Source organism: Lipophrys pholis (genome assembly GCF_963383615.2).
Source record: "Lipophrys pholis genome assembly, chromosome: 2".
Classification (NCBI taxonomy): domain Eukaryota; kingdom Metazoa; phylum Chordata; class Actinopteri; order Blenniiformes; family Blenniidae; genus Lipophrys; species Lipophrys pholis.
The window spans coordinates 11510252-11532962 of NC_137636.1; the positions used below are offsets into that span (position 1 = coordinate 11510252).

Here is a 22711-nt window from a genome sequence, read left to right on the forward strand (position 1 = left end):
TCTGGAAACTCGTCGCAGCAGCAGATTGGTTCCGACATACGAACATGGCGTCCGTATTGCTGAAGGTTGCAGGTTTGTTGGCGTCGATCGTTGTTTAACTACAAAATCAGCGCTTTAACACTTTATATTTGTCTGTCATTAATTTATTTATAGCCTCATTTGATTTACCTGTATTTACCTTGTGCAGGTCCGAAGAACAGAATGTGTACAAAAATGTTATGTTACATCCCGTCTGTGTTGTGACTTTTCAAACTTAGTTTAAAACAGCGATGCAAAATCATTTTAATGATTAGAGGTTTTTTTTTTTACATTTTCAATTACCTAATGTAAAAGATGTGTTGAACTGGTGGTCAAACTAATGAGAAGGATTTACCAATTTTGCATTTGATCAGAGATACAATCTCCCTTATGTGTGTCGCTGGTTAAATGCAACTCAACAAAACAAGGTTCAGATAAACAGACTTTTTATACTAGTAGAGACTACACAGGGCCTCAAAGTTATGTTCATTGTGTCTGTAATGTTTGCATTTACTAAATGGTTTAATAGAGTGATGCAGTCAGATATGACGTGTCAAACCTTTTAGTTTGTGTGTAAAAAAAAACAACAACAAAATGTAAAATTAAATATAGAAGTGTCAGTGTACATATATGCGTATTTTGCCACATGAAATTGCACTGGTCATATGTAGTACCAGTTTGTTCTACAAGATGGTACAAAGACCCACTTTAGCATCGAGCATGTTCCCATCCATCTTCTATACTGCTTATTACTGTGCAGGGTCGTGGGGAGCTGGAGCCCATCCCAGCTAACTGGGCGAGGGCAGGTTACACCCTGGACACCAGTCCATCAGAAGACAAACACACAGAGACAGATAGCCACACACACTTATTCACACCGAGAGGCAAATTAGGGTCAAAGATTAACCTTGCATGCATGCTTTTGAACGGTGGGAAGAAACCCATGCACATGTGGGGAGAACATGCAAATTCCAGGCAGAATGGCCCAGCCGGTATTTGAACCCCGACCTTCTCGTTGTGATACAAGAGCACTACCGCTGCATCAGCGTGTGGCCTCGAGTTTGTTCTCAGTCATCAGGTAATGGTAGATACTAAGTATAAGCCATTGGGTACCATTTATTTCATACTCGGAGGCAGTGCTTTGATGGTGGGAGAGAGCCAGAGTACCACGAGAAAACCCCCACATGCATATCGACAACATCTAGACATTGTTCGAACACTAAGAGTGTTTTTGATAGTTGTATTTGTTGTTACTGATGATACACTGTACTAGTGCACCTTCAGCTCATCTGTATTTTGATTTGTTTATCTCTCAGCCGGCCTTTCCAGATCCTCTCGCGTCTCACTTGTGAGGGCACATTCAACAACTGCAGTGCTTCATCAGGGTGTTCCCGGGTCGGTGTGGAAACTGGGGAGGCTCAACCATATTGCCATTGCTGTTCCTGATATAGAGAAGGCTACAGCTCTGTACCGAGACGTACTGGGGGCCACGGTGAGCGACAAAGTGCCCCTGCCTGAACATGGTGTCTACACAGTGTTTGTAGAGCTGGGAAACACTAAGCTGGAGCTGCTCCATCCTCTGGGGGAGAAGAGCCCCATATCTGGCTTCTTACAGAAGAACAAGTCTGGAGGGATGCACCACATCTGCATTGAGGTGAGACAGCTCTGATGAGTGACACCTTTATGAAGCCATGACAGTGCAGCACTTTATTTGATAATGCAGGTGAGTCATGTTAATAATCACATTGATAATTGGTTTCACTTTGTTGATACATGTCTATGAGTCTTCATGCACAATCTGTCGGTCTGACTGAGTCAAAATGCTATACTTTATTTTTGTAATAATCTAGTTTGTACTTGTGCTTTTTCTACTATATTACAATGTGTGCTGCATGGATACTGTCTAAGTGAGGTAGTGCATAGACGTTGTGCCCTTCCTAATGTTCCATATTTGTATTTCTTACAGACAAAAACCAAAGCAGTATCAAAACTCTTACAAAAAAATGTGTGTGACAGATAAATAAATAGATAAACTTGCATATGTGACAATAAGGTCACTTCTAAAATATAATTAACATATTCCGACACATTTCTTTGATTTAACATGGTTTTTTGGTAGTTTTTAGTCCATTCATATATATGCAATTTGACTAAAGCAACATATGGATTATTGACTTTGTCAGTATAAATATAAGATGTTTTCAACTCCAAATTTTGAAACTTTGCTCCCGTGTTTGTTGTCCTGTGGGTTCCTGCATGGATCATGTGACCTTGTTTGCCTGAATAGGCAGAAGTTTTATGCAAGACACCATAAAGTTGTGGTTTAGATCCGTCTCACTTTTTTTGTCTTCAGGAATACTAATGTGTTCCAATATCCATGTAATGGTACATGTTCATTTTTAGATAGCTTCTGCACTTGGATGTCATTGGACTTACGATATGCCTGTGTGTATGTCAGTCCTATATTTTTCTGACAGTGGACCTCATGTCTTAATTTCCCCTGAGACTGAAACGGTCCTTTGAATTCTTGCCTTCCTCATACTAATTTGGAATTGTTTCCAAGCAATGTCAAGATGAGTGAATTAAAAGGTGAACCTGTGTAAAAAAAGGTTTTGATGTTGTTTGCTGCAAAACTCCAGTAGCCATCAATCTTAACATTATTCCAAACCTTAACATGGTTTGCTGCTGGGCACAGGGCTGCTTCAGAATATGCTTCAATGTATTCACACTGTACTAGAAACAGCCAGGCTTTCCTGTGCATTGGACGCAATCCGGTGACACAGCAACGTTTCTTTACAGTCCAGATTGTGCAACGAACTAACTGACTGAACTCAGGTGAATAATTGACCAGGTTTTTCTCTGGGTTGCAGGTGGACGACATAACCGCTGCGATTTCTGACCTGAAAGCCAAGAACATCCGGACTCTCTCAGCGGAGCCCAGAATAGGTGCTCATGGGAAACCGGTCATGTTTCTTCATCCTAAAGACTGTGACGGTGTGCTGGTGGAGCTTGAAGAGGCCTGAACGTGACTGTTGGAACATGTTCCTGTCTTCCACAGCTTGCTCGTGATCCACTCAGTGCTGATCGTTGCTCTGATCAGTTCTCTCATTTAAAACAAAATGTTTCTGCAGCTTTGTGTCAATGTTTTGATTATTTCATCTGGGAAATAAATTTGAATGGGATGTGTTTTTCTCATAGATTGTATAGAGTGTACGCCTGTGAGCATTTATTGACTTTCCAATCAATGTCTGTTTGAATATGAGTTCAATTTGATGTGATTTCTCAAACAAATGTATAAATTACTTGCGTCACTACAGTTGAGCAATAATTTTGGCTACTGCTACTTTTGTGAAGACTTAAAGTCCTCTGACAATTTGAAAAACAAAGCTTTAATGAAAGAACTCTATTCCTTTAAAGGAGATTGTGTATTTGTTTAGATGACAGGTTTTGCAAGACTAAATCTTATTTGCTTTGAGAAATGTGCCTTGAAAGTCAGTATAAAGGTAAATTGACTGCTATGGTCAAATGTAACTAAGTAGTTTCTGAGAAACAGTATTTTTAACAAGTTAAATTCATAGTTGTAAATTACTAATGAGGCTGTCCTCTTACCTCCTCTGGTAGTGGGCCTAGAAGCAGCAGTCAGGACACTCTACAAAAGCAAACCGGTTTTTAGATCATTTATACTATATTTTCATTATTTCGTGGTCTCAGATGATTCAAACTCCTCCATTATCCAGAAACCCAAATCTTTAGTACTTTGTAAAGAACTGAGATTGTCAATATATTAATCACAGCTCTTTATACTGTTGCCAGTGTACTTTTGCTAAAGCAGATTCAGGTTTCCCAGACTTCAGTGAATGCAAAATTCCAGTTCAAGGAATTTTCAATGGTAATAAAGGCCTTTCCATAGTTTCCATGTTCTCCCTGGGCACACATTTAGTCCGTGAATGTCTGAGTTTCACCCTGCTTACCCCTTGAGTCAGCTGCAGAACACCTCTTTGCATGAAGCTGTATGGATTATTTCTAATTTAACATCACCACTGGAGGGAAGTCAGTAGAACCTAGAAATTCCTTTTTACATACCTCTTGAGCCATCTGGGAAACAATCTATGCAGCTTTAAAAGCTCGTCTTTGTAAACATTTGACATCAAAACAGTCTACAAAGTTAAGACTCACGGATTAGTTCTCCATCAAGCCGCTTATTAAGGATGTTCCGTCACCATTTTCCAAAGACTGTGGGCTTTGAGTAAAAACTGTCATTATGTTAAACACTTGGGCAAACAGTGATTTCTGTGCCGTGCTTTCACCTTCAAAAACCAGATGCACAAATAAAAATAGATGCGTAAGACAGTTTCACTATCAGCCAAGTTGTGTTTTCTCCTTAAAAGGGAAGTGTAACTGAGTTTTTATACGTCCCAGTCCCGTTTCTCAATATAGACCAAAGCAGTTTTGAAAACAGATGGACGAAACCACAGAAGTCAGAATCCAGAGGGTTCAGTTTTATTTGGTCTGATCAACTCCTGGTATCAAGCACAGCTTAATATGTAGTGAAAACAAAAGCATAGCTAATAGAGAGAAGTGCAAGATGGAAGGGTGAGCTTTAAATTCAACGACCAACAAGGCTTTATCCTCGTGTAATGTGAAGACGGCCAACTGATCAAACAAAGTCAAAATAACTGGCCGGGATCATGCGGATGGCTTTATATTCTCAAAACATTTCAAAGCAAGACGCATACACATATAGAAGCTTGTGGAGGGATTTAGCTGCTTTCTTTGCCCAGGGTATGTTTGTCGAACAGGTACTCTGCCATGCCGTTCTGAGGAGCGCCCATCTTGTGGAGGTTGGTCACCCAGTCTCCCAGTTCTTTGATGGACTTGATCTGCTCATCCAGGTAGTGGGTCTCAATGAAGTCACACAACTAAAAAAAAAAAGACACAAGAGCTCAGTCAATTGGGAGTACTTAATATAACCACACTGCTAGTTATTTTATAATCTTGATTCAAAAGGCTGTTGAAGTCTGACACCGTTTTCCTAAACACTATTAAGTAGAACTGAGTGAGATGTGTGGCAAAAGTATTGAAAACAACTAGTCAGAAAATACCCAGATGTCTGTATTTTGGCTGTGAAACCCCTCGAGAAGATTTCTACTTAAGATTAGTATTTAATCTGCCACAGAAGACAAACTAGCATAAATTGTCTTTAGTGAAAAAAAAAAAAAAAAACTGCAAGGCAAAAGGGCAGAGCTTAGAATTCAGTCATTTATAAAGAAAAAAGGGGGGGACGCCTAAAGCCCCCAGAATACTCTTACTCTGCTTCACAACTACATGAAACTATCTCAACTGGTTTGCTTTTGAGGTTCACACTCACATGTGGGTCATTGTGATCTGAGCAGAGTTTGTGCAGATCCAGCAGCGACTGGTTCACACTCTTCTCAAGCTGCAGCGCACATTCAAGAGCCTCCACACCGCTGCCCCACTCATCCCGGTCGGGCTTCTGTAAGACAAAGCAGGTCAGAAAAAGCAGTGAGATAATCAGACTGGACCACAAGACTCGGGACTGGTTTACAGTTTAACGTTTCACATGTGCTGCAGGGGTTGTAGACGAGTGTCAGCAACAGATAAGAAACAGCACACGCACACCCACCATATCTTTTCAACCTGGCACCACCCTCCCAGTTTTGACGCCAGCCTGGGACAAATGGTATGGCACCCAGAGTTCAAACATTTGTCACAAAGCTCATACCTTGACATCCTGGAGGAAGATCCTTCCTCCCCTCTGGTTCTGCAGTTTCATCAGCTTTTCAGCATGTTCACGTTCCTCATGGGACTGATTACGGAAAAACTTGGCAAAGTTGTGCAATGCTTGGTCGTCCCGGTCAAAGTAGTATCCCTGAGAGAAAGAAATGAGGAAACAATGCTTTCAAAATTAATCAATGTCCCATCAAGCAAAAGCAAAAGGGGCAGAGATGCAAAATGCCCAATCCTTAACTGACAAGGTGTGTGTGAGGTCACTGGGCTTAACTTATGACGTGCATATTTTTCAAAATGAGGTTATGTTTTCCGTCCTCAGATAATCGCAATGGAAACTCCAAACCTGCATTTCAATAACCAGCCACACCATAATTACTTTAAGTGAAACATAGGAATGAGTGAACAGCAGTTTTAGAACCAACTACTCCAGTGGGCACTTTAGTATCACTGGTAATTTGTTGCTTTACAAGCTCATTCATACTTCCCACATGCTTTCTCCTGGCACTCAGAACTGTTATATAACAAAGACAATTCCAGAGACTTGCAATCACTTTGCCAAAAAAAGAAGTGAAACACATAATAGGCAGACATTTCCCCATTCCTCCAACCACTTCTTCCTGTATGGGAATTTGCCAGATTTGTTCACTCTGGACTTTGCTGCCTCATCACATCTCTGCCCACATACTGGATTCTTACCATAGACAAGTAGACGTAGGATGCATACAGCTCCAGGTTGATCTGCCTGTTGATTGCAGCCTCACAGTCCTGATGGAAGTTTTGTCTCACTTGGGAACTCATGGTTCTGAAACGGACAAAACACTGCTGTGATATCGTTGACAAACTGGTTCATTACATAAAATGTGATTGTGCAGTGAATAACGATTTAAACTCCAGCAACCAGATCACGTCATTGAGGGGCTATCGATTACTCTGGATACCTTTTAACCTATTCTCATCTTCTGAGATGACCATGATCGATTTATGAGATGAATACATGTCATAGACATGACACCCAATGAATAATTCAGCTCAATTTCTTTCTTGAAAACATTAAATTGATTGCGCAAGACAAAAATGGGTCACATACAAAAAAAAGACAAGCGGTCACCAAAAGTTGAGGCCTTTTGTATACACTAACGTTTTGTTTGTGATGCATTTCTTGAGCAGAGAAGAAAAACAACTCGCGCAGCGTAGAGAGCCAACTGCGTCAAGGCCACACGCGCACGGCGGCAAGGTGATAAACAACAGCTAACATGTCCGTCTGCTAAACGTTAACGCTGGCCTTGTATAATACAAGGCCAGCGTTAACGTCGATTAATTACACGCACTTGAAGTTATCGGGTGGATTCTTACCTGATAATCAGCGGCAGGATCTTGTAATGAGGTCGCAGCTGCTGGCTCACGGTGTCGTTAGCAAAACAAACAGTTAGCCTGGAAGCGAATTGCGTGTCGGTGTGGCTTCCGCAAGCTGACGGTTTAACTGAAGAACGAAGTTGAAGTCGTCGACGGAAAGCTGAGTGATCAAAGCGACTGCCCGCGTGCTGTGGAGTTAGGAGACAGTCGAAAGGTTGCCGTTCAAGCACTGTTGAAGCAGGTAACCTTCACCGTCCGAGAGCGACACAGTATGACGAAGAGCGCGGCCTCGGCGTCAATAAATACAAGATGTGACGTCACTCAACGAATGGGCGTGTCTAACAAAACGTATTTTACGTATTTTAATCATTAATATCTCTTTTTCTCGTTCAAACAGCACATTTAAAAAAATAATATAAAATAAACATTTGACAAATGTTGCTACTGAGTTAAAGTAGTATATTTATTATATCATTGTATTTTGCATTTGCACTGTTAATTATTTTTATACCCGGACTTTTTTTAATGTATTTTATTTTTTTGGTGAATGCGCTACTTTTTTATGTCTGTATTTTTATTTTTATGTTTGCACAGTTTTTATGTGTAAATGTTTCTATTTGGTATGTATCTATCTCTGTGTGTACTGCTGATAACGCTCCACTGTGAGATAAATAGAGGCAATTCTTATTTTATTAAAAAAAAATCTCAATATTAGTTTTAAAATTCTTAAAGTAGACAGATTAAGAAGTAAACAAATTAAGATGCCATATATCTTTTAAATTCTAACAAAGAATAAAATGCTGATAAAAAAAATCTATCCATATATAAATAATTTTGCAATCAGTATTGTTAGACTGGTTCAAGATAAGATAAAATAAGAAACTGAAGTCTTTACAGCAGTCTGATCAATGCAGGAAGGAAATCAGATATGGGGAAGAGTATCAGATATAGGGAAGCGTATCAAATCTAGAGAAGGGCAAACATCATGCTGATACTGACAGTTTTTACAGTGATAATCGATTCACAATGGAATATTTTGATATAATATACACAGTATTTACACCCAAAAAATAATTAAGTCAGTAATTAAGCTGATCCAGTGTTGTGTCATTGCAGCAGATTTCAATGAACTCCAGTAGCATCTTGCGTGCAGGCTGCTGTGCTTTGCCAGTGTCTTAGATTTGGTGACAGATGTTGTCTATGACTGCACTCAGTTTAGCTAATATCTATCCTCGATTCATTGACTCTTGGTCGGACATAACTTTGTTTTATAACCAAGGCCCTTTCTGTCTCTGTCAATTTCCTTCTGTTCCTGTCTTAAACACCAACAGACCACTATGGACAACATCACTGATGTCAACACAGAATGTATTTAACAGACTCCTGTAAAGTGAAAGACATAGACCGTTCTCATACAGGGTGCCTGTGTCATCGGTCCAGGTAGTTTTTATTGTTTTGGTGAACACATTTGAGAGCATGCGTGTCCAGAGTATCAATGTCCAAGCCCCGTGAAAAGCTTTTGTGTCACAGAATGCTATTCTGAGGTGGTTCTTATCACACCAGTCCAGAAAGGAAGTGATGTCTTCTTGGTACTCAGGATCATTGTCTCCTGACACTGTGAACTGCTGACCACGTCAGCAGCTGTGAATCCTCACATACTACAACTGCTGGTGAGGTAGTTATTAGTCCAGGCAGTCAGGACCTTGTCAACACCTCAATAGGATAACTGAACGGTTTACTCTCCAAAGTTCCTGCAAAAATATCATTGTATTAATACAACATATAGTGTATTGGGCTTTAGCACTATCCACAAGTCCCGTATATTTCATTAGTTCTTTATTTTTAACACACTAAACACGGTCTGTGTTTTGAAGACGCTCCTTCCTCAAGCTTTTAAAGCGTCCAAGAGGTCATGGCACAATCCCACCTGCCTCCTCCATCTGTCACGTCTAGTCTGCTTAGAATTGCACTTAGAACACGCATTGTGAAATCCCAGGAATTACTGCTGTTGGGAAATTCTATATGACGGCACCAGCAGCTTCCTGAAGGGTCGCGTGACACATCAGGAAGTGAAGTCATCGAACTGCATTTGATAGCTGACTTTGACATCTGAGTAAATGTACAGAAAGAATTGCTGACATAGTTTGATATCAGCATTTTCAAATAGGAGAAAAAGGCTGGGTGAACTTTTGTTTTGATCTGCTCATTTTTAAGGTTTTGGAGGCTGAGGAGGTATAACCTTTAGAAGCCTTCCATCCACCATCAGCCATTAAAGAAAAAAGGGTTTAGTCAGTTTAACTTTCCCCAAAATACCTACAAAACAACACAGAAACACATGACAGAAAATAGTTACAACACCAAGAAATGATTTGGGAAATCTCTCCATAAGCCAACATCTTAAAGAGGAACATCGAAACTGTTTCGTTCCTCTGGTCTGACCTCAGTTCATTGTAACCTTAGAAACGATCACTTCAGTTTTTATAACTGTATCAGAATATTAAAGTTTGAGGCTCAGGGTCACATGCTTAACCTCCAAATGAGCACAACTTCTCCAAAACTCTTGTGTCATACATATTTTCTGTTGAGCTGTTTTATATAATCAAGTTTCAATGTTTGAATGTGGCGGTTTCTCATGAATATGCTCTGTTGTTTATTACTGTATTCACCAGGCCTTAAAAAAAGACCTTTGATCTTATCAGGACTTGTGTCCGAACAAAAGCTGAATTATATATTTATACACGGGCTATGATGTCTTTCAAAAATTCAATTGACTTATTAAAGCATCAAAAAGTTTACTCAGACTGGTTTAGAGAAGAAACTTGATTACAAATATAGTTGGAACACTGCTCACTGTGAAATACTGTTTTACATACTGTCAAGTGTATGAAAGAGAATTACACTTTTCTCCATGAATACACTATTTAGATATTTATGAAAAGGCTCTAATCACCCATCTACTCAGCCAATGTGGCTACACTCTCAATATGTCTGGGGTGAAATAGACTTAAACTTTATTCACGTTTTTTTTTCCATTCACCCAGATTTAAATGTTTCTCTGAACTCACAAAGAATCATGAGTGATAAACTTAAGTAACAGATGACACTTTTAAGACTTCGCAATGCAGGTTTACTCATCTGAAAGTCCAAATGTGCAGATGGATTTATGCCAAACTATTTGAGTGGATTTCTGATGTAATTACCCTCTTAATCTGCTGCCACTCCAGCCCAAGAACAACAAATATTTTAAGTTGTGAATAAAGCAAATTGTAGTTTTAAACAAATTTGTAACACTTCGGGCTAAATACTGAAGATATTATCCATACATGACCTGCACCTTTCCAGCTTTAATTTATTCCTCTCAACATTTCAAGCAAGTTTAAAACTTTGTTTTTTATTTTGTTCGAATTAACTCAACTGTTTCAAATATGCAAACCTGCTTCATTAAAATCATATATCGAACTATGTTCACTAAAGTAACAAAATAAACTTGGAATACATATGAAAACTGATGTTTTTTTTAAACAAATTTTATTCGTTTTTTGGAACAGTTTAGTCGAACAGGCCGAATCCCATGTCGTCATCAGACTCCTCGGATTCTTCTTTCTTCTCCTCCTTCTTCTCCTCAGCAGCAGCTGAAAAACCAAAAAACACCTGGGGTTATTTTCTGGTGCCGCCACGGTGATATGAAACTGCATTCTTGTCACTGAGATTAGTAATCCTGGCATTTTCTTGAAATGTCGCAGTTATTGTGCTCTGCATCGACAACATCTGCCACATCAGGTCTTCTCGAAAAAATCCTGCATGAACACTTGAGCATAAATCATATAACCTGGAGGTAAAGTCTGAGGTTTACATGATGTGCCAAGTGGTCCTGATGCCAATGAACAAGGTGCTAAGTTGCAATTCTCACCTGCAGCAGGAGCTGCGGCTCCACCTGAGCTGACAGCTGCAGAGCTGGCAACGGCTACGGCACCACCTGCTGGCATGCTGGCCAGCTTACCATAACCTGAGGAGACATTTGGCAGAAGTTAAAGCTCAAGTGGGAACATTCACACTCGGCAGTCAGAAACAAGACGGGTCACCAACACTGAGCAACTATTACAGCTGACCAGGCAATTTAGTTTGATAGAAAGCTTTGGATCAAATTCACTTTGTTCCCCAAGTCAAGTTCACTGAAGATTTACTTACTGAACAATATATTCATAATGGTATGAAGGTTGAAATGAAGGCATTGGCTTTACTTAATGATGGCCAAGGAGTCTAAACCTTTAAACGTCAACATCCAAATAACCATATTTACTAAGCTTTAGAAATAGTCGCCTCAAATTCAGCATCAATCAATTTGAGTATGATCCTATTTGAGCCAAAACACAAGCTTTGTCATGGTGCATTGAGGATATCAGTTTTTTCAAATTAATTGACATTGTCCATAAATGATACTTCCACACTTATAAAGCAAAAACAGACAATTAATAGTTTGAAGGTTTAAAAAAACTAAATGCAGTATTTGTGACACTACCTTGGTGGTAAATGGTCACTACAACACATCTAGGACGCAAATATAATCTCTTTGTTTATTTTGGAAAATAAGGCTCAGCATCTTAACATTTAAGTAACTTCATTTCAGTTGCCAATTTCGGCAATAAAATTGTAAAAATCATCAATCACAACATGCAGGCACAAACATCATGAGAAACAAAGAAACAAACAAAGGAATATTAAACTCACCACTGGCAATCACATCGTTCACATTCTTGCCCTGGAGCTCAGAGATCACCTGAGAATGAAATCATGTATATTTATATCAAAAGGTAGTGTCCAGTTGTGAAGACTTTATTCATCCCACACATATTCACAGTTTTAACAATGGATTGAACAGGAAAGAGTTGCAACGCTGTAGATTAGGGTGTCAATGGCCACCGCCCTGCATGTTTTGGACATCTCCCTGTCGCAGCATACCTTAATCTAATGTTGACGTTATCAAACTTGTACAAAAAAAAATCCCAAGAAGGGGCTCCTCAACGCAATCAGAAGGACCGGATACATGTGCCATAAATGCAATGAGGCAGGACAAGAGTGAACTTCTCTTTACCTTCTCCAGACGAGTGTCATCAGCCTCAATACCAACACTCTCCAGGATCTTCTTGATGTCCTTGGCCGCAGGGTTGTCATTGCCACCCAGGGAAGCGAGCAGGTAAGCAGCAACGTAACGCATTCTGAAACCCACAAATAAAACACGGCTTCATAATTAAAACTAATAATTTATGTACGTTGTATCTACTCTCTCGTGTTTAACAATCACTTAAATGGAAAATTTTAATCTGTCGCTCTTATAAGTCTGATCAGAAAATAAACAATGAAGATGATCAACTAGTAAACGTGATTTGGCCCCACAGTCGTAAATGTCAAGTCATTTGTGACATAAAATCTGATAAAACAGAAAGATTATAGTAAACATAGTCATATGGATAAGTCAGCATAATTTGGGGGTCAAAAAAGCCAAACGAAATGTAATGTATAACGATATTGCAGGAAGAATAAAGAGTTTGACTCCAGAGTGGCGGCGTGTTGTTCGCTCGCGCTCCCACCGGCTAGCTTAGCCTGCGCTAAAGCGTCTGTCTAAAGCTATTAAATCACCAAAACTTGACATCATTGGTATTTATATGCGGCCAATAATGCTATTTTATTGATTTGTGTTGTTAGTACAGTTGTTTTCCTGGCGATCGCTACTGTATTTATTAATTAAAAAGACACTCACATGAAGCAGACTGAGGAGCGCGTGTTCACTTCGTGGTTAGCACGGAAAGAAAGGAAGTTACGTCACAGGAACGGGGCGGAAGTAAACTTTCTTCTTCTGTAGCATCAAATCGAGGCCGGAGGAAGTGAAACAGCATCTACTGCTCTGGAGGACGGTGGCAGTAAACGTGTCGGAACCTTTTACAATTTATCCAAGAAACAACGGTGGTCATTGTTTTTCGACCAAAAGTTGACAGGTTAAAGGTCAGAGCTTTACTTGACTCCGTGTCGCTCAAGACAAGAAATCAAGGCAGAAATCTTGGTATAATTATGGACTCAGACCTGAAATTCAATAACCACATTGAGACAATAACAACATCAGCTTAGTTCCGTCTGAAAATATAAGAATTAAAGGATTTCTTCTAACTGAACAAGATTCAGAGACACTCGTTCATACATAAAAAAAAAATCTGTCGGCTGAATTGTTGTAAAGGTGACTTTACAGATCTCAATAAAAAAAAAACTGAACTTAAATCACTTCACTGGCTGCCTGTGTGTCACAGGGTTGACGTCAACATTTTACTTCTCATCTATAAAACTCTGAACCATCTCGGACTTCAATACATCTCAGATTTACTAGTAGAATAGGAAACATCCAGACCCCTGAGGTCTTCAGGAGGAGGTTTATTAAGGGTTCCCAGGGTCATAAGCCGACAAGGTGAAGCAGGTTTCAGTTCTTATGCTCCTCACCTGTGGAAGAAACTTCTTGAACACTTGAGGACTGCTGATATGCTCACTTCTTTTAAAGCAGGCCTTAAAACACGATTATTTGCTCAAGCTTTTCATTAAATGGTAGATTAAACTTATTTCATTACCTTTATAATGGTAATTATATTACCATTATAAATATAATCAATAATACTTTAATAAATCTTTAATAAAGCTTTAACTTTATTTATTCTCCTTTTTATGTTTTTCTAAATTGCTTTATTTGAATGTTTTTTTTAATCATTTGAGGTTAAGGTTCTTAATCTCCTTGTATTGATGTATTTCTATTTCCTTGTAAAGCACTGTAATTTACCTTGTGTCTGAACGGCGCTGTATAGATACATTTACTTTGACTTATTTTAAACCTCCATTACAAATGGTTAGCACCCCATTCTTTAAACATAAAACATGGCCCTGCAATTACACCACAGTCTCACTGCTTCCCCTTAAAGGCATCTTATTGTAAACACGGTATGAATATAAATTCATTATCGAATTATGATCCACTTTTAAAACTGTGTAATCCTCTGAAAACCCAGAGCAGGATTATGTGAAGTGTCCGGGGACACCTGCCAATAGAGGGCGCTAAGTGATTACAACAAGACCTACACTCAAAAATGTTAATCATATTTTCTTCACATGTCTTTTACTTGAAGACCTGCAAAAACACCCAGACATAACAGTCAGTAGATTATAGAAGAATACGATTATGAGAACTACAAAAATAGACCAAATCTTGATGTATATTATATTTCTCCTTTAACACAACTATAAATAATTGAAAAGTACAACCCACACAAAGTATTTATGCCAGAAGTTATTTTAGGTGAGTATATCACATATTCAGGTGACCTGTCTTCAAGTTTTAGCATGAGTGTAGAGATGAATTTATCATCAGTGAACCCGTGACCATCAGAGTTGCAAGATACACATAAATAATGAAGAACACCACATAGAGTGGCATTTAAAAAAAAGAAAAACATATCTAGGCTATAAATACATGATAAAGAGCCTACAGCACAAAATAATCGGGATCTCCCTCCAGTAGACAATATTTTGCCGGCTGTACAAAAAATAATGAAAGAGGATTACAGTAAAACATCAATTTCACATACTTTACTTCACTTCTTCCATCTGCTGAGGAGCTGAAGCATCTATGAGGTGACCTTCATCATGTTATCACAAGGCCATCACTGAGAGACGGACAATCTTCAAAATCACATGCACACACACACACACACACACACACACACACACACACACACACACACACACACACACACACACACACACACACACACACACACACACACACACACACACACACACACACACACACACACACACACACACACTCAGAACTAAATTAGTCAGGTTTCAATATACAGATCAAGTTTGGACTGTGAAAGACACCAAAAACATGCAGAACAAACCAAGGACACTGCCAGGTCTCTGAAACAGAATGGAAGACATTTCTTTTTGTTTTGACTGCACTGGAATGCCTTTATTGATAAATCGTGAACTATGGAAAAAGGTTTCACCGAAAACGTTAGTGAATGTGCTCATTTCCATGTATGACATTCAGGGATACATATGGAAAACACCTTTAAATGAGACGTGGAGTACCTGTTGGCTATAATTATTTACTTATTTATTTTTATTTCACTCTTTAATTTATTTACATTTAGCCTGCTCTTTCTTTTCTTTTTTTTTTATTAAGAAAATTAGATTCCTACTATGCCAAAATAACAAATGTGGGTTCCAAAAGGCCAAATGTAATTCAGGCTGCTTAACCCAGTTCTCTGGTTACTATTACTGTAGAACAACCCTGGATCACAACATGTTATCATCACACAAAGTCCCCATCTTTTTATGGATTTGCTTTCGACCTCTCTCTCTCTCTCTCTCTCGCTCTCTCTCTCTCTCTCTCTCTCTCTCTCTCTCTCTCTCTCTCTCTCTCTCTCTCTCTCTCTCGCTCTCTCTCCTCGTCTGTTGCTGCTTTGGCTCCTGATCCTGTTTGGCCTCCTGTTTGGCCTCCTGCTTCTTGCTCGCGTCCTCCTGCTGCTGCTGTTGCTCGCTCCTGGGTGTGATTGATTTTGCTTGCCAGAGTAGACCAAGTGAAGCCTCCGCACACGAGAGAGTCTGCGGTGGACGGCGTCGACGCCGCGAGAAACCAGCAGCTGTGCTGTGGTCTCAAGCTGGAGTGTGAACCACCAGCTCTAATGAATCGCTGTCATGTGCGCCGTTTGATTCCAGGCAAACAGCCCCGGTTCACCACTGAGATCCGGACAGCGAGCTCCTCTTACAGCATTAATGGATGTAAAAGCAAAGGAAAGGCTTTCTAATTGTGATTAAAAAAAAAAAAAAAAAGTAGTGTAGCATTAAAAAAAACAGTATTTATTCGTGGAAGTCCCCCACATTGAGGACACGTTACCAGGGATCGGGGGACGTAAACACCAACACAGGTGCACTAATTACTCCAGCCTGACAATAATTACTGGAGTGAAGTCATCATCAGTATTATTAGTAACACCTGTGCTTTTCCTTCTACTACACTCTGCGATAAAAGGCTCATGGGCCGGCGAGTGAAAGGAGAAAAATGAATTTGCTGACAAAGAGGTTAGTACTCCTCTACAGCATGAAGGTCCTGGGTTCCAGCCTGCGAGTTTGCATGTTTTCCTTGCACATTCTCCGATTTGCTCCCACAGTCCAAAATCATGCGTTGGGGGTTAATCGTGGACCCTAAATCACTCGACTGTCTGATCTCACGAGCTGTCCAGGATGACCTCCTTACTCGCTCATAGTCGGCTGGAGTGGGTGGAAGGGATGTCGTCATCGAGTGGTCTTCAGGTTTAATCACCTTGGCAATGTGTAGAGCAGTGTCAACTCTAATATGCTTACGCTCATGTTCAGCTTTCACTCCGATTACAAAACGAAAAAGAATAAAACACGACAGTGATTTATCATCACAAGTGGTTAATATAACACAAACAAAAGAAAATCTATAAAAACCCTTGTCACGTTGCACATCAAATCAACAGTAAATAGACTATATAAGCCTTGTTTATAGGCTAAAAAACGCAACTTTAACACGTCAACCCACTTTGCCATGTTCCAGATACAAGCACTCTGCCATGTTATAACACAGACGTTAAAAGCAGACTCCCCCTCCATTACCCTTCCTCAAAGCACCAGAGAGATATCAGCTCAAGAAGAAGAACAACAGAAGTTATTTACCTGAACTGATTAGCAGAGAAAAGTGGGTTCCTCAGTTATATATATATATATACCCACTAGAATCAGTCTCAGCCTCGGGTTCAAGGAATTTTTTTTATTTTGGTTCAAACTTTGAGTGATCATCAACATCGTCATGCTTCCTCCTTTCTCTTGCCTTTTATACTCGGTATAGGTTCACTCAAGTTATTAGTTATTTTTTCAGGTTCGGTAACACAGGTAGGCAGAACAAGTCGATAGAAACTTACTGACGTGTTGAAGTGACACTGCAAACCAATCCCCAAAAATCAATACACACAGGTGAGGAAAATATTAACTGTACTCTGTAATCAATGTATTGGTAGATGCATTTTAAGGTGAAATAAAAATACTGATAATTTAACACACATAAAGTTCCATACATCCATCAATGTTCTACATTGTTCTACAGAAATCGAGCCAATTCAAGCTGACCGGTCAAAGACGGGTCACCAGTCAAGACCGGTCCCACACACTCACATTCACACTGACCAGCTATTAGGAGTCATTAATCAACCTCGATGTTGGACTGTCGGAGGAAATTCAGTGAGAACGAATGAAGCTCAAACTGAGTCTCGTCTCACTGTGAGGTACAAGTGCTACCCACTACACCACCGTACGGCCGTGCACCTTTGTGGTAGAAGTTCTCGGTCGCGGCCGAGAGACTGTCCTCCTCTAGAAAACACAAGCAGGCTCTCTGGGGGCGAAGATGAAACGACGTGACCCTCAAAAACAACCAGAGTTGCTCCTCCCTGTTGCAAAGTGCGTGTGCCATTTGTCGGCTGTTATTTGACGGCTAAAATAGCACAACTGTGCTGCAGCGGTTATCTAAAAAGTGCCACGATGCTTTAATCAAAGTTTCCATCCCTCCCCTGCCTTTCAATTACGAAGTCCAGACGGTGAGAGACAGAGCACCGTGCTGGAAAGTAATCCTGGTGTGGATGCTGCGAATGACGTCAGCAGGGGAGTGTGTCAGATTTGGTCCGAAAATTGTTTGAACAGATGAGTGCGAGAGTTCACTCTCGGGTCACTCCTGACAACATTTTGTTTCATTTCCCCCCCGACAGTAAGTACGGCTCTGTATTGTGTACGCCTGTATTTGTGCGTGTGTGTGTCAGACGTGACTCTTATTTTGAGGAGTGGAGACTGCGTTAAATAAGAACAGACACGTCGTAAATGTTTGGCGCAAAACCTTTTTTCAACAGCAAGAGATGCACTTATAATCATATTCAATTTTTTTTTTTTTGTTTAACCTTTTAACTGCACAAGTGGTTTATATTACTGGTAAATGCTTTAAATATGGCAGTGGGAGAGTAGTTTCTCTCTTTGCTATCTGTTTTACAGCTTTTTATGATCCGTGGCTCGTTACCAGTCTCCACACTGTCTGTTCTGCTGGTGCCAGTCATTAAGCCTGAAGCTGGGAATGTTGGCAGCCCGGATGATTACTGGCCATCATACTGTCAAAAGTCCTAAAAAGTGTATCGCTGGATGGATTAAATAAGTTGATTCACTCCGCAGATAACTAGAGTTTTAAAAACTAAACTTAACTCTTTCATGCGTGCTCTGAAAAAAAGTCTTTTGAATAACTATGAGATATAGCTCATTAATTTTTAAATGCCTTATGATGCTTTGAAAGCCTTTGATTATGTTTATTAGATTATATATATATATATTTCTTTTAAAAAGGATCCCAAAACAGAAATTTGTAGTTTCAAAGTAAGCCCCTCACCAGATGACCAAAGCAAAACCGTTATCAGTCGTGGAAACATTCATGATCGGCCCAAAGCTTCAACTATTTGTTCATTATTGGTTCATTATCATACTAAACGGTTTCCTCCACAGTCTCACCCAGCTTCTGGACTGTGTGATTGGAAACAGGAGTAAAACCTACGAAAGCATAGCGAGATTATATAAACTACACAGGCCGGCAAAAGGCACGGCAGTGTCAGGATCTTCACAACTAAAGAGCACAAAGGTTTATTATCTATATTAATAAATGTCTGATCAAGGGAATCCTTTTGAAAATAGCTTTATAGATGAAACGACACATGAGAATATCTGTGGAGTTTTGATCTTCTTGTTCTGTTTCACGTAGTTGCGTTTGGATTTGGCACATTTCACGTCTTGTGTTTGTGGCTCGGCTGTGAACGTGAGTGAAAAAAAAAAAAAAAAAAAAGAACGTTTTACACTCTCATTGCAAATACCTAAACAAAACAAGTTTTGTGTAAAAGAAGTTCAAGAAGACGTTTAAAAGTCATAAATGTGAGCAGTTTATTGAGCTTTAAATCTAACTAGGATTATGTTCTACGTCACAACATTTTACATTCCACATCATGTAACACAGTAAAATTAGATAACAAATAGGAAAACACAAAATAACACAACACAGTCTCTACAGGCATTAATTCTTAAATAAGCACCGACTAATACATTTCCAAACATTATCAAAATTCCCACAAATGTTGCAAGTTTGGTCTTGGGTCTTAGAAAGAAAAGAAATCGGTTCGGACCTCGGACAAGATGCCGCCGATGGAGGAGAGCTTCTCAGAGGGGCCGAGCCGATATGGCCCTGGTACACAGTGAAAATGGAAGTACCAATCATTCCCGATATTGTTTCTTTTTTTTTTTTTTTTAGGAAAATCACTTATAAAAATTGAGAAAAATATCAAAAGAAAAACCATTATAAAAAATACTCTATTGACCATTCCATTGTACAGACAAGAAAACGGGTAGAAAGTTGAAGCGTTACGTCACAAAGAGTTTGCAACTTAGTCAGACGATGGTCGGTGACATTCAGTGGAGAGTGTGACTGTGCAATATCAACACCAAGTCTCATTGTAGGTTTTCCTGATTCACGAAACACGTGTGTGTGTGTGTGTGTGTGTGTGTGTATATGTGCGCGTGCGAGTAGTGATAGATAGCCATGTGAGATTCCAGATCGCTAATGTTGGATAAAACACAATGAAGGGATAAACTATACAGTATATTAAGACTTTTATATACATCCCAGCTCCTCTGCTAACGTTTCCTCATCGTAGTAACCTATGTCTTGGTCTATTACTAACCACACAGTCTGCTGGGCAACATGTCACTTTACATCTCTCTATGTAGCATTTTCAAGTGTAGCATGGGGGAGAAATATTAAACTAACAACTTTAGCATACTATCATGCAGGTGGGAGGTTTTCACATCCTTAATCTCGCACTCTTATACCTGCTACACATAAAGCCTATTTCATCATTTTAATTCAAACTGTGTTACACCTACAATAAATTTGATTCTAATACTTTTTAGCTTTAATGACATTATTCACGTTCGTCAGCCTCACACCTGTATAGATGTGGTTTAAGGTTAATTGATAAACAGCGTTCTCATCATCAGCCTGCTTTGGACAAATACATTAATAAGCATTTAGTTCTGCTCACAGCTACATCAGTCTGTTCAAGGCTGCGTTTAAATGCTGAATAGGGAGCCATAAAACAAAGTGTTGACGCCCGTTTCTTCCGCGACACCCTGACAGGGTTCAGTTTGACAGCAAGGTTAGTGTGTAGATTTTCACTGCGGTTCATTGACGGTGGTCAGTATGAAAAGTGTTACAGTAGCAAACTTGGTAAATGTTGGATCAAAGTGTCGGGTCAGCGCACTGGTTTCAAAAATGTTAACGTTACATCAAAATAGTCATTTATAGGAACATTCCGCAGTCAATTCAAAGCCACTCTGCACCAATGTGGATTGTTTTCAAAGTTTCTACACGACCTTGCATAGATAATTGATTTGCATTCACTTTTTTGCAGCACTGCTTGTGTTTGCGTCGTTTCGTTTTTGTCCCACAATTCAGCGTTTTTGTAATGGGCGATACGTCACAGGGAGCACATTCACTAAATACAATCAGGCAATGTGCTCTGCTTGAATCAGATTTTCTCTCGCGACATTTAAAGCGTCATGTAAAAAGCTTCCACTGACTCAAAGGCAGGTACACCGGACATTCAAGACTGATAAGTCCATGGGAAAGTGACTTGACATCCATCATTGCAGATCTGAATTTATACTCCTGACAGCACTTGGTGATGCAATTGAGAGGATTTGCTTTTAAAGAACAAACGGTCTAAATCAATGGCAGCACACGACTGCATCTCGGATTCCAACTCCCGCTAAGATATGACAAACCCTAATAATTTTTGAATGATCTATTAACAGTTTGCTGGAGCAACTGATGGCGTCGCCGTTGAACCTTTGTGAAGAAGCGCGTGCACGTGAAGCAACAAAAACAGCAAATAAAAATAGCTTCTGTGGAAAAACTCAGTCACAAACGCAGCTGCGGAGGAAAACAGAAACTCTGTGACCCATTTTCAGAAGCCTTGATTCCCCAAAAAACCTGTACAGATGCTCGAGTACGTTCGTCAAAGCAGATCCGCCCAAACAAGTGGACGACCCACCCGACGTCTGCCTGATTTCTAGATTTAAATCGATTTCATCTGTCACCACTACTTTCCTGTCTCAGTTATGCTGCGAGTGGATCCTGAGACTGGACAACAATATGGCTTACCGAGCTCCAGCCGAGCTGACATTATGCCAAACACATCTACAGTGAAAGCGAACGTGTGAATAAATAAATTAACATACATTTGTTTTGGACATTTTGCTGATAATAGAGTCATTTTCATTTCACCAGACAAGAAGTCTTTAAAGGATCAATGTGTAGGACTTGGCGGCATAGAGCAGCGAGCCTGCCGACCGGAACGAGTCATCCGCTCTCCTTACGCCCGATGTGAGGTGGTCAGGACGAAACATGGAGGTGGTGAAACTAGTGGAAAGCCCGATCTTTACTGAGACTTCAGCTTCTGCACAGTAGGACCAGATTGTGAATAAGCAATCCCACCATGGAAATATGAGAATTATAGTGAACAATTTAATCGAAGAGAACAAATGGTCACATCTCCTTGTCAAGTGTAATTAATCCAAATGATTGAGGCTGGTATTTAACGCTACAGAACACATTAAAATAAATATAATAACTACTAAATAAATAAAAGGTACAAACTACTAGCTTGGGAATATTGACTAGCGAGCGACAGAGAACGAGTTTCAGCCAATTGTAAAGTGACAACTTAATATCCTACAAATTGGTCCTTTAAATACTCTTATTTTAGTTTATAAGAAACACAATACAAATGTAAATATGCAATGAATGACGCTTGAAGGTGGCTCTGAAGACGTGCTACAGGCTTCTCTGGTTGAGATGAATGTATAACATAAAGTTTCTTATGCCAAGAAAGATATTAATGTGATAGATGAACATGCAAACAAGAAAATCCTCAAAAATGTGTCATATGTGAATGTGAGTCTACATATACAGAAGACTACTGAAACCGCTTAGAGACATCAGAACAAACTCAACAGTTTTGCGGTAAATACATGTTCATTACTTCTTATTTGAAGGTGATGTGCAGTCCGTGTATCACATATAAAGAACCAGTAAGATGTTGACTTTCATGATTAAAAACAGATTAGAACAGTATGTGAGTGGCGCAATAAATCTGTAGAAAAGTGTGAAAATTATTGCTGTAAATTATTGAAATGTAGAAAGTTCTATATATATATATATATATTTTAAATATTAATACAGTAAATATTTTCAGTGTACCTCAACAAAGCTCCTGTTATGTTTCATCTTTGATTGAATCTGTAACTGATTAACCGAATGAAATGAGTAGTTTCTAAGACGAAGCTATATTAAGAAAAAAATAAATAAAAAATTCAAAGCAGATAGAAAATGTAAATAAGCCAACAGCGCGATGTCCCAATTACTGTCGAAACCTCTAATGAGTGTGTG

General features: G+C 39.5%; 3 protein-coding genes across 3 annotated transcripts; 1 reads left to right on the forward strand and 2 right to left on the reverse strand.

Annotated features, from left to right (window-relative positions):
* Positions 1-13: 13 nt before the first annotated feature.
* Positions 14-3231, forward strand: mcee (methylmalonyl CoA epimerase). The gene is made up of 3 exons (XM_080458371.1): positions 14-72; positions 1335-1672; positions 2889-3231. The coding sequence occupies exons 1-3, from the start codon at positions 45-47 to the stop codon at positions 3039-3041; spliced, it is 519 nt and encodes a 172-aa protein (XP_080314497.1). The 5' UTR covers positions 14-44; the 3' UTR covers positions 3042-3231.
* Positions 3232-4496: 1265 nt separating this feature from the next.
* Positions 4497-7452, reverse strand: fth1a (ferritin, heavy polypeptide 1a). Its single transcript, XM_080458370.1, has 5 exons — positions 7123-7452; positions 6466-6571; positions 5762-5908; positions 5387-5512; positions 4497-4937 (listed from the first exon to the last, which is right to left on the reverse strand). Exons 2-5 carry the CDS (start codon positions 6565-6567, stop codon positions 4779-4781), a joined length of 534 nt encoding a protein of 177 aa, XP_080314496.1. The 5' UTR covers positions 6568-6571; positions 7123-7452; the 3' UTR covers positions 4497-4778.
* A 3176-nt stretch (positions 7453-10628) lies between these two features.
* Positions 10629-12941, reverse strand: LOC308106672 (large ribosomal subunit protein P2-like). The gene is made up of 5 exons (XM_080458551.1): positions 12881-12941; positions 12215-12338; positions 11851-11899; positions 11033-11128; positions 10629-10754 (listed from the first exon to the last, which is right to left on the reverse strand). The coding sequence occupies exons 2-5, from the start codon at positions 12335-12337 to the stop codon at positions 10672-10674; spliced, it is 351 nt and encodes a 116-aa protein (XP_080314677.1). The 5' UTR covers position 12338; positions 12881-12941; the 3' UTR covers positions 10629-10671.
* Between the last annotated feature and the right edge of the window lie 9770 nt (positions 12942-22711).

Excerpts from the sequence above, each read along its gene's own strand:
- mcee (XM_080458371.1), top strand. The coding sequence starts at position 45 with ATGGCGTCCGTATTGCTGAAGGTTGCAG. Across the intron at positions 73-1,334 it reads CGTATTGCTGAAGGTTGCAG|CCGGCCTTTCCAGATCCTCT; the intron begins GTTTGTTGGCGT and ends TTTATCTCTCAG. Across the intron at positions 1,673-2,888 it reads TGCACCACATCTGCATTGAG|GTGGACGACATAACCGCTGC; the intron begins GTGAGACAGCTC and ends TCTGGGTTGCAG.
- fth1a (XM_080458370.1), bottom strand. The coding sequence starts at position 6,567 with ATGAGTTCCCAAGTGAGACAAAACTTCCATCAGGACTGTGAGGCTGCA. Across the intron at positions 5,909-6,465 it reads CCTACGTCTACTTGTCTATG|GGATACTACTTTGACCGGGA; the intron begins GTAAGAATCCAG and ends TCTTTCTCTCAG. Across the intron at positions 5,513-5,761 it reads TCTTCCTCCAGGATGTCAAG|AAGCCCGACCGGGATGAGTG; the intron begins GTATGAGCTTTG and ends TTTGTCTTACAG.
- LOC308106672 (XM_080458551.1), bottom strand. The coding sequence starts at position 12,337 with ATGCGTTACGTTGCTGCTTACCTGCTCGCTTCCCTGGGTGGCAATGAC. Across the intron at positions 11,900-12,214 it reads ATGACACTCGTCTGGAGAAG|GTGATCTCTGAGCTCCAGGG; the intron begins GTAAAGAGAAGT and ends TTTCATTCTCAG. Across the intron at positions 10,755-11,032 it reads AGCCGCAGCTCCTGCTGCAG|CTGCTGCTGAGGAGAAGAAG; the intron begins GTGAGAATTGCA and ends TTGGTTTTTCAG.